This window comes from Neoarius graeffei, chromosome 1, assembly GCF_027579695.1.
Source record: "Neoarius graeffei isolate fNeoGra1 chromosome 1, fNeoGra1.pri, whole genome shotgun sequence".
In the NCBI taxonomy this organism is placed as follows: domain Eukaryota; kingdom Metazoa; phylum Chordata; class Actinopteri; order Siluriformes; family Ariidae; genus Neoarius; species Neoarius graeffei.
In genome coordinates, this window is record NC_083569.1 from 25,179,584 (window position 1) to 25,190,864 (window position 11,281).

Consider the following 11,281-nt stretch of genomic DNA (forward strand, 5'->3'; position numbering starts at 1 on the left):
CGCGATTTGTTCCTTCTCTCTCGCCATAGTAAGACACCCACATCCGCTTGTTCTGACCCACTGGAGGTAGCGTCACAGTGCTGTTAGCCACTCAGAGGTAACACGTCTACATGTCATGAATATTAATGATAAGAGCTGAAATCCTGTCGCTCTCCTGCCACCCGCTCCTCCACCAAACTAGAACAGCCTGAAACAGGAGAACCACAGCATTTTTTTCACCAAAACCGGCTCACAGGGCATTCATTCATACTAGAGGCCACCGCACAATTAATGTAAAAACGATGCCATGGGAACTTTAATGTCCCTTATACACTGGCATGCAGCTGAGTGGTGTTTGGCATATGAAGGAGGTACAGTATCGATCCCATCATTTCCCCAGACCGCAGTGCCGCTTCCCAGATTGCAGGCAGCCAGATTACAGCTGGCCGAGAGCGTCAGTGCACCCGGGAACTGATCAACATTGAGAAGAAGCGGCTCCAGTTACTCCGAGACCTGTATGAGTGGCACCATCAGGAGCGGATGGGCCTTAAACAGGCAAAACTAGACCTGCTGGTCAGAGAAGTGGAGCTTCAGAGTGGATTCACGGAGTCATGATTATTTCAACTGTTATTCACAATGCCAAGTTGGCAATGGTCTCCCATATATAAACACACACACACACACAGTGTTAGAAATTTGACACTAAATGAGATAATCACTTGGCTAATGGAGTTAAATTTGATTAAAATGTGGTGATATCAATGTGACATTGCAATATCCATACATGATTCCATAACGCATTGAAATATAGTCATAATGTTTTGCATATATTTATTTAATAATTAACTTGATGTACGTGCAATGTACAAGAAAAATAATTTCACACCAGCAGCATATTCAGGGTATCATTAGGGTATTTTAGGATTGTTGCACAATAATTATCTGCTGAAATCTTGTTTATCAGTGTTTATTCCACATCAGTGATATCTACTGATGAACTGCCAAGGATATTTTGTTTTGTTTAAAAAAATATATACATTTTACTAACCCACTGTGTGTAAACCTTTTTCCACACCTTGTTTAAGTCCTGTTCAGAAAAATTTATTTCAGAGAAACTGGCAGAGGTGCTTGTGCCTCAAGTTGCAACAAAAAAAGTCTTCTTTTGTGAAGCTCCAAAAACTCTGAAATAAAATGAAGATAATTCCTGTGACTCGCTCAGTGTGTTCAGGAAAAGGTTCCAGATCCACTGTGCACTTAGTAAAGATAAAGGGGTGTATGTAGGCGGAGATATTCAGTCCTGAATGTGTGCTGTTTTTTTTTTTTAAATAATGCTGTTTAAGAGTTAAATCATGATCATCCATCAATTTCATGGGTAAAATCATCATGAACTACAATTGCGATGGGGGAAAAAAAAGCATGCTTTGGGTTGCAGGACTTGTTCTGTGTTGTACTGGTGACGCAGTTCACTGTCACTGATGCTGTGAAGTGATGATCTGTGTAATGTTCTGCTACAACAGCTGCACTTCCTGGGTGTGGCCTTCTAGAGACACATGTTCCCTCATGTGTAAACCTTGTTTCAACCTCAGCTTCAGCACATACAGCACTATTATACAGAATCCTCACAGAGCTGTGTTCAGAAATGGCTCAACTATACAACTTACTGTACACAGTGAGATACATCCCACTGATTCTCACTGTAGCAACAGGTAATTAACCTTCATCAGCTCATTCACTGTATTAACTAATACTCGTGTGTGTATTAATCTATTAATTTCTTAATTTTGTAAGTCAGTATTTTGTTGACAGAAATATTTCACAAATCTATTTCTTTATATTCTTCTTTGCAAACAGGCAGTTTTGCAGATAACATTGGGCCGATGGACAAAGATACCAACATTGTGGGGAAAGAAACAGAAACTGTTACTCTGAAATGTTCATATCAGTCAAGCGGTGATTACATTTATCTTTACTGGTACAAACAATATCCTAACAGCGCACCACAGTTTTTACTGGTTAAAGGCGCAAAGTCAGCAAGTTCTTATGGCTACAACCCTTCTGGCTCACGATTCAATTCAGAAACATCCTCAGACTCGACTGAACTTACTATTAAAGATCTACAGATCTCAGATTCTGCACTCTATCACTGCGCACTGAGAGCAGCACAGTAATACAGAGTCAATGAGAGGCTGTACAAAAACCTAAAAACAATACATATGAAGTTAAATGCAATGTATCAAAGATACTTCCTTTACCAACTTGTTATCAGTTAACCACAGATACAAACAACATTTGTGGTAACAGATGCAGCTGAATAACCGAAAATAAAAATAAAGAGGGAGTGTGTCAGGTGTTACTGCTTCATACTGTTTTACAACCCCGATTCCAAAAAAGTTGGGACAAAGTACAAATTGTAAATAAAAACAGAATGCAATGATGTGGAAGTTTCAAAATTCCATATTTTATTCAGAATAGAACATAGATGACATATCAAATGTTTAAACTGAGAAAATGCACCATTTAAAGAGAACAATTAGGTGATTTTAAATTTCATGACAACAACACATCTCAAAAAAGTTGGGACAAGGCCATGTTTACCACTGTGAGACATCCCCTTTTCTCTTTACAACAGTCTGTAAACGTCTGGGGACTGAGGAGACAAGTTGCTCAAGTTTAGGGATAGGAATGTTAACCCATTCTTGTCTAATGTAGGATTCTAGTTGCTCAACTGTCTTAGGTCTTTTTTGTCGTGTCTTCCATTTTATGATGCGCCAAATGTTTTCTATGGGTGAAAGATCTGGACTGCAGGCTGGCCAGTTCAGTACCCGGACCCTTCTTCTACGCAGCCATGATGCTGTAATTGATGCAGTATGTGGTTTGGCAATGTCATGTTGGAAAATGCAAGGGCTTCCCTGAAAGAGACATCGTCTGGATGGGAGCATATGTTGCTCTAGAACCTGGATATACCTTTCAGCATTGATGGTGTCTTTCCAGATGTGTAAGCTGCCCATGCCACATGCACTAATGCAACCCCATACCATCAGAGATGCAGGCTTCTGAACTGAGCGCTGATAATAATTTGGGACGTCCTTCTCCTCTTCAGTCCGAATGACACGGCATCCCTGATTTCCATAAAGAACTTCAAATTTTGATTCATCTGACCACAGAACAGTTTTCCACTTTGCCACAGTCTATTTTAAATGAGCCTTGGCCCAGAGAAGACGTCTGCGCTTCTGGATCATGTTTAGATACGGCTTCTTCTTTGAACTATAGAGTTTTAGCTGGCAACGGCGGATGGCACGGTGAATTGTGTTCACAGATAATGTTCTCTGGAAATATTCCTGAGCCCATTTTGTGATTTCCAATACAGAAGCATGCCTGTATGTGATGCAGTGCCATCTAAGGGTCCGAAGATCACGGGCACCCAGTATGGTTTTCCGGCCTTGACCCTTACGCACAGAGATTCTTCCAGATTCTCTGAATCTTTTGATGATATTATGCACTGTAGATGATGATATGTTCAAACTCTTTGCAATTTTACACTGTCGAACTCCTTTCTGATATTGCTCCACTATTTGTCGGTGCAGAATTAGGAGGATTGGTGATCCTCTTCCCATCTTTGCTTCTGAGAGCCGCTGCCACTCCAAGATGCTCTTTTTATACCCAGTCATGTTAATGACCTATTGCCAGTTGACCAATTGATTTTTGTACCTTTAACTTTTCCAGCCTCTTATTGCCCCTGTCCCAACTTTTTTGAGATGTGTTGCTGTCATGAAATTTCAAATGAGCCAATATTTGGCATGAAATTTCAAAATGTCTCACTTTCGACATTTGATATGTTGTCTATGTTCTATTGTGAATACAATATCAATTTTTGAGATTTGTAAATTATAGCATTCCGTTTTTATTTACAATTTGTACTTTGTCCCAACTTTTTTGGAATCGGGGTTGTAAATTCATTGTAGTTTACTTTGTTGCCCGGTTTACCCCATGATTTATTCCAATCAACTTTCATTCATTTATAGCAGAGCACAGCCCCAGACATAAGAGAATATGGTAATGCATTGGCCTGATTTTTGATGGCTTTGACCATACGACGTGCGTACGTACATCCCTTGCGGACAAAGATTTCTTCAGGTTCTCTGAATCTTTTAATGATATTATGTACCGTAGAGGATGTGATCCCAAATTCTTTGCAATTTAACTTTGAGGAAAGTTATTCTTAAATTGTTGCACTATTTGCCCACGCAGTCTTCCACAGAGCGGTGAACCCCTCCCCATCTTTACTTCTGAGAGACTCAGCCTCTCTGGGATGCTCTTTTTATACCCAATCATGTTATTGACCTGTTGCCAATTAACCTTATTAGTTTTTTTAATTATTATTATTATTTTTTAAACATTACACAACTTTCCCAGTCTTTTGTTTTCCCTTTCCCAACTTTTTGTGTTATTATTATGGCTACAATTATAGACAGTCCATAATTATCAACACCTCTTCAGATTTACCAATAAAAAACAATTTTACAAAGGTGAGTTTCAGTTACAGCAGTTATTATTGGTTAATTAATCAACTGGAAGACCCGCCTCACCCTTTGATCTTGTCACCTGATGACACAGCTTGTTACCTGAGATGGATTTTTTTTCAGCACGATCAGCAAGTTGAGAGAAAAACCCAGATGTTATCATTGCAGGTAAGGATGGTTGAAAGATCATGGACATGTTTTTACTTCCGAAATTCACCGATATTTCATGATATCCTGTCTAAACCTACTTTATTTCTTACTCTTTCATTTGACAGTCGGCATTTTGTATCTAAACGCACGTTTGAGAAGTCACATGAGGTGTCGATAATAGTGATCACTTTCACTGTTGTCCACCATTATCGACACCCTGTGGAATTAAGTGACATTTACAACTGTTATGGATCGATCTTTGTGTAACATTGTTGAAGTAGATGAAGTACTTTTAAAAAAATAATTAAAAGTGCTGTGATTTATAATAATTTTTTTTCTGATTCATAAAAGAATGGAATGTTTATAGAGTATTTGGAATCCTATTGCAATAAATAGAATTAGACCATAATTAAATTCCTAGCATATGAAAATTACATGCTTGAAGTATTCAGATTTTTCTATTCCATTCAGATTTTTTTTTCAATTTGTTGTAAATATCTACCACAAATTACAATATCAGTAGACATTTTATATTTTGGTTCGAGGAATGACATGCGACCTTTGACCTGGAGTTTCATGCAGTTACAATGTCAATTGCCTGTTGACATTTATTGGTAAACTACAAAACTAGAAATTAATACAAACAATGACGAATGATAAACAAAATATGACCTACAAAAATACTTAGAAAGTGGGTAGAAAGTGGAACAAAAATATTTTCTGACAGGTTAAACATTATCAGTTCATTTGTTTAGAAACATTAGAATTACTTCCTCATTTGCGTAAGCACCGACATCTATATTTATATAAATATATATTTTGTATGAAAGATGTCTATGTAAAACAAATTTTAAATAAGAACTATGTTTTGTTAACTTAATACCACATACTGATTATTTTTAAAATAAATAATCGTCTGGGTGTTGATAATTGTGGAACGGTGTTGATAACTGTGAACAAAGGTGTCAATACTTGTGGAACGGTGTCACGTGATCTGATACGCTAAGTAATCGGGAATCAACTCTTTTTTTTTTTTCCAGTGGAAGTTTGAGTAATTATTCATGCACAATTTAAGCATTGAAAGTCTTCTACTTTTGCAACGGCCAAAAGATCGTTAAGGTGTCGATAATTGTAGCCGCCGCTCTACTTCACTGATCCATTTTGTTTGTTTGTTTGTTTTTTTTTAATTCTAATCATGGTATTGCTGTGCATATTAATGCCCAGTTGAATTATTGCCATATTCAGTGCATGTACACACATTCAGCAGGCTACTAGATTAGACACATTTTCAATACTTATGAATTATATTCTTTTTGTGGAAAAACAAATACACATTACTCAGGATTTCCAAAGCAGATTATCTTATTAGATGGTAACATTTCAAAGGTAAAGGTCTCAGGTTGCTAAAAGCTTCAGGGATGATCTATAGTGAATATAACTCTCAGGTCAGTCAATAACTGATCTCAAATGCATCACTTTTATCTCATGGTGGTTTACACATTTTTTTGGGTGATTGGATTAATGGCACATTTTGAATTACACACTTTAAGTGTAAAGTAGCTGTCTGTGTAAACATGTAAATATATTAATAAAATTAAAACAAAATATAGAAATTTGATTTTGATAGACTTGTGCCAAAACTTTCAAATACAACTTCTTCTGTCTACATGGACCAATTTTCACTGTCGAAATCATAAAGATTTCCTGATTTTTTTAGACACAAGAAGACTTTCTAGCTTACTCAGTTACAGTAGACAGAAGGCTTTACAGAAAGGTCCACAGGGTTTGTGGTTGAGACCAATACTGAACCTGAGTGATGGAGCTGAGGATCTGTACAAGCTCATGAGTTTTTTTCAAGTTCGGTTATTTGCTGTAATGATTTGTGAATTAAAAAAAAAAAAGACTTCTTTTTCCCAGCAACACTTTTGTTTTCAGGGTAAACTGGGACAAAGTTCATTTTAAGAAAACAAAACAACCTTGGCGTGTTAAAGTCTTTCACCTTTCTCCACAAGATGGCACCGTCAGTTATCTTACTGTGGGCCAAGCACGAGGGCCCTGATCACATCCCCAAAGAGTTCAACTTCTTTGATTATGAATACTACTTTTCACTATAATATAGACTCTCTTCAATCGTACATACATAGTACTTATAGTACTGTACAAAAAAACAGTTTGTCCAAATGTGAGCTCTTATTGCAGTTGTGTTCCAATCTTTGGAGCTTCAGCATCAAATCTGATTTTTCAATCGAGCTGAATAGTATAATTGTCAACTCATCATCAACAAAATGACTTCTTTCTCTGAATTAATGAAGAAAACTGAAATTGCAGTCGGGCTATAAGTACAGTTTCTTAATAATGTGTGATGTGTAATATATTTGTCTCCAGCATGGACAAGCACATTACAGCTGCAGTGAATAAAATGGGCTCTGGACAGGTTCACTTGTAATGGAGGTGTTTGTGATTGGATAATGTAAATACTTTATTTTGCTGACAGAGTTTCATGTTTAAATGACAACAAGCAATCATGAGATTTATTTTTTAGAGGCAAATTAATAAAAAAATAAATAAAAAGAGAAAGAGGCCAGGTAGGCCAGGCAGAACACGAGGCTACAGAGAGGAAATAAGAAACATAAAGGAAATAAAACACCCAGTTTCTCTCTCTCTCTCTCTCTCTGCAACCTTCAGTCGATCCAGCAAACTTCACACACAAAATGCATAACCTCCCTTAAGGCCTAATGGCTTACTGGCATCTTTAATATTATTACCAAGAGCAGCAGCTAGTTTGTTCCTCACCTCAGTGAAATAACAGGCTTTGTGATTACAAAATCAAAAAATCAATCACATTATCATAATAGTAATAATAACTTGTTCTACTAAATTATTTATCATGACTTATTCACAGCAATTTCTGATAAGGATATAAAAATAATTATGCTGTGTGTTTCTTTGGCCAATGAAATCTGTGTCGTCCTCAAGTCAAGGACTCGAGTCAGTGAAACACACACACACACAGGGGAAAGACAAGAGACAGTCAGAGAAACAGAGGAAAGTAATTTCACATGGTGCTCTAAAAAGAGAAACACGGACCAAAAAAAAAGCAGAGGTTTTGATGAAGAATGGACAGACCCTGACATGTTTATTCTTCACACAGGAAGTTCAAAACCAGTGTCTCATATGTTCCAAGACCATGCTGATTATCTCATCTCATCTCATTATCTCTAGCCGCTTCATCCTTCTACAGGGTCGCAGGCAAGCTGGAGCCCATCCCAGCTGACTACGGGCAAAAGGCGGGGTACACCCTGGACAAGTCACCAGGTCATCACAGGGCTGACACATAGACACAGACAACCATTCACACTCACACCTACGGTCAATTTAGAGTCACCAGTTAACCTAACCTGCATGTCTTTGGACTCCATGTGTTCAAACTCCACACAGAAAGGCCCTCGCCGGCCCCGGGGCTCGAACCCAGGACCTTCTTGCTGTGAGGCGACAGCGCTAACCACTACTCCACCGTGCCGCCCCATGCTGATGATGATGATTATTATTATTATTATAAATTGATTGAGAGTGTTCAAAGGGACATGCCATACTCTTTTCAATTAATTTATATTATTCTCTGAGGTGCTTTTGTAAAGTTTGTGATATTGTTTTGATTGAAAAAGCACCTTGGTTCTTTTGCCTCATGCTGTTTTATCATGGGATGTAAACACTCCAGGCTGATTATGCAGCTGCAGCTTGAACTCTCAAAATATGTAAATAGCTTCACTCTGATTGGCTAATATCCAACTCTGCCATCTACACACAAAGGGGTTCTGTTAGCCAATCACAGTGGATATATTTACATATTTAAATTGAAAGGCACACCCCCAAAATCAACCTGTTTCATTCTGTCTGTCATGTGATGCTGTGGGGCGGAGCTTCATCAACCTGCATGATGTTAACAATATTGGAGACACAAATAATAGTTTCATTCAGCTGAGACCGTTCATCATGTTCACTGTTATATTCATGGGTCTGTGGCTTTCACTAGGTGAGTTATCCATTTATTTATTTTTTTGTTGTTTCAGAAATATTAATTGAAGAATGAGTGATTAATTAGTCTGTGTGGTGGTTAGAAAATGTGGGTCTGACATGTAGTTCTGGTTTGATGGTGTAAAGGTTAAAAACATTATGTTCTCTTCTCTATGACAGGTGACTCCATGGCAGCGTCAATAAAGCCACTTTTCACTCAGACAGTGAGAGATGAAGGCAGTGATGTTACTCTGTCCTGCAGCTATGACTCAAGCACTACAGGAAACTACTTGCACTGGTACAGACAATATCCAAAATCTAAACCTGAGTTCCTTCTTTATATTTACCAAAGTGGAGATCTAAGTTCTAACTATCCCCCAAGAATGTCTGCTAAAGTTGATGAAAAGAAGAAAGAAGTGGATCTGTGCATCTCCTCTGCTGCTGTATCAGACTCTGCACTATACTACTGTGCTCTGGCGCCCACAGTGACAGGAAATCCAACTGCACTGTACAAAAACTTTCACACAGTTTTGTTGTATTGTTGGTTGTTCTGCTGATGATTTTAAAAAATTGACATGCACTTTTGTGGGAATCTCTCTTCCTCTCTCAAAATTTATGAACAGTTTATATTACTGGCACATATTGCATTATTATTAAACAGTTTTAATTTTTTTTTTTTTGGTTACCACTGTATGCTGGTCAGTGTTGTCGTGAACACAAAGCCTGTCCTGGGGCTCCCAGCTGTGAGGTGGGAATTCACCCTGGATGGACTGTCAGCCCTTCGTAGAGCACCATGCACAAACCCTTTCACACACTCATTCACACCTTCAGGCAATTTCTCCAAGCAAACTTCCAACTGCAATGGGTTTTTATTTATGTCTCGTCTCGTCTCGTCTTCTTCCGCTTTATCCGGGACCGGGTCGCGGAGGCAGCAGTCTAAGCAGGGAAGCCCAAACTTCCCTCTCCCCAGACACCTCGGCCAGCTCCTCGGGAAGAACACCGAGGCGTTCCCAGGCCAGCCGAGAGACATAGTCCCTCCAGCGTGTCCTGGGTCTTCCCCGGGGCCTCCTCCCGGGGGGACATGCCTGGAACACCTCCCCAGGGAGGCGTCCAGGAGGCATCCGAAAAAGATGCCCGAGCCACCTCAGCTGATTCCTCTCGATGTGGAGCAGCAGCGGCTCTACTCCGAGCTCCTCCCGAGTGACTGTGCTTCTCACCCTATCTCTAAGGGAGTGCCCAGCCACCCTGCGAAGGAAACTCATTTCGGCCGCTTGTATCCGCGATCTTGTCCTTTCGGTCATTACCCAAAGCTCATGACCATAGGTGAGAGTCGGAACGTAGATCGACCGGTAAATTGAGAGCTTCGCCTTTTGGCTCAGCTCCTTCCTCACCACGACGGACTGGTAAAGCGACCGCATCACTGCGGAGGCTGCACCGATCCGCCTGTCGATCTCACGCTCCATCCTTCCCTCACTCGTGAACAAGATCCCGAGATACTTAAACTCCTCCACTTGAGGCAGAACTTCTCCACCAACCTGGAGAGGGCAAGCCACCCTTTTCCGGTCGAGAAACATGGCCTCGGACTTGGAGGTGCTGATTCTCATCCCAGCCGCTTCACACTCGACTGCAAACCACCCCAGTGCATGCTGAAGGTCCTGGTTTGAAGAAGCCAACAGGACAACATCATCCGCAAAAAGCAGAGATGAAATCCTGTGGTTCCCAAACAGGATTCCTTCTGGCCCCTGGCTGCACCTAGAAATTCTGTCCATAAAAATTATGAACAGAACCGGTGACAAAGGGCAGCCCTGCCGGAGTCCAACATGCACTGGGAACAGGTCTGACTTACTGCCGGCAATGCGAACCAGACTCCTGCTCCGTTCGTACAGGGACCGGACAGCCCTTAGCAAAGAGCCCCGAACCCCATACTCCCAAAGCACCCCCCACAGAATACTACGGGGGACACGGTCGAATGCCTTCTCCAGATCCACAAAGCACATGTGGACTGGTTGGGCAAACTCCCATGAACCCTCGAGCACCCTATGAATGGTATAGAGCTGGTCCAGTGTTCCGCGACCAGGACGAAAACCGCATTGTTCCTCCTGGATCCGAGGTTCGACTATTGGTCGAATTCTCCTCTCCAGTACCCTGGAGTAAACCTTCCCTGGGAGGCTGAGAAGTGTGATTCCCCTATAATTGGAGCACACTCTCCGGTCCCCTTTCTTAAAAAGAGGGACCACCACCCCAGTCTGCCACTCCAGAGGCACTGTCCCTGACCGCCACGCGATGTTGCAGAGGCGTGTCAACCAAGACAGCCCCACAACATCCAGAGACTTGAGATACTCAGGGCGGATCTCATCCACCCCCGGTGCCTTGCCACCGAGGAGCTTGCAAACCACCTCAGTGACTTCGGCTTGGGTAATGGACGAGTCCACCTCTGAGTCATCAGCCTCAGTCTCCTCAATGGAAGACATGACGGTAGGATTGAGGAGATCCTCAAAGTATTCCTTCCACCGCCCGACAATGTCCCCAGTCGAGGTCAACAGCTCCCCACCCGCACTGTAAACAGTGTTGGCAGAGTACTGCTTCCCCCTCCTGAGGCGCCGGACGGTTTGCCAGAA

General features: G+C 40.9%; 1 gene segment (V, D, J or C); it reads left to right on the forward strand.

Annotated features, from left to right (window-relative positions):
* Positions 1–1,618: 1,618 nt before the first annotated feature.
* LOC132884353 (immunoglobulin lambda variable 2-23-like) lies at positions 1,619–2,147 on the forward strand. The segment is given in 2 exon segments: positions 1,619–1,685; positions 1,831–2,147. Coding segments are annotated over 2 exon segments (384 nt in total).
* Positions 2,148–11,281: the final 9,134 nt, after the last annotated feature.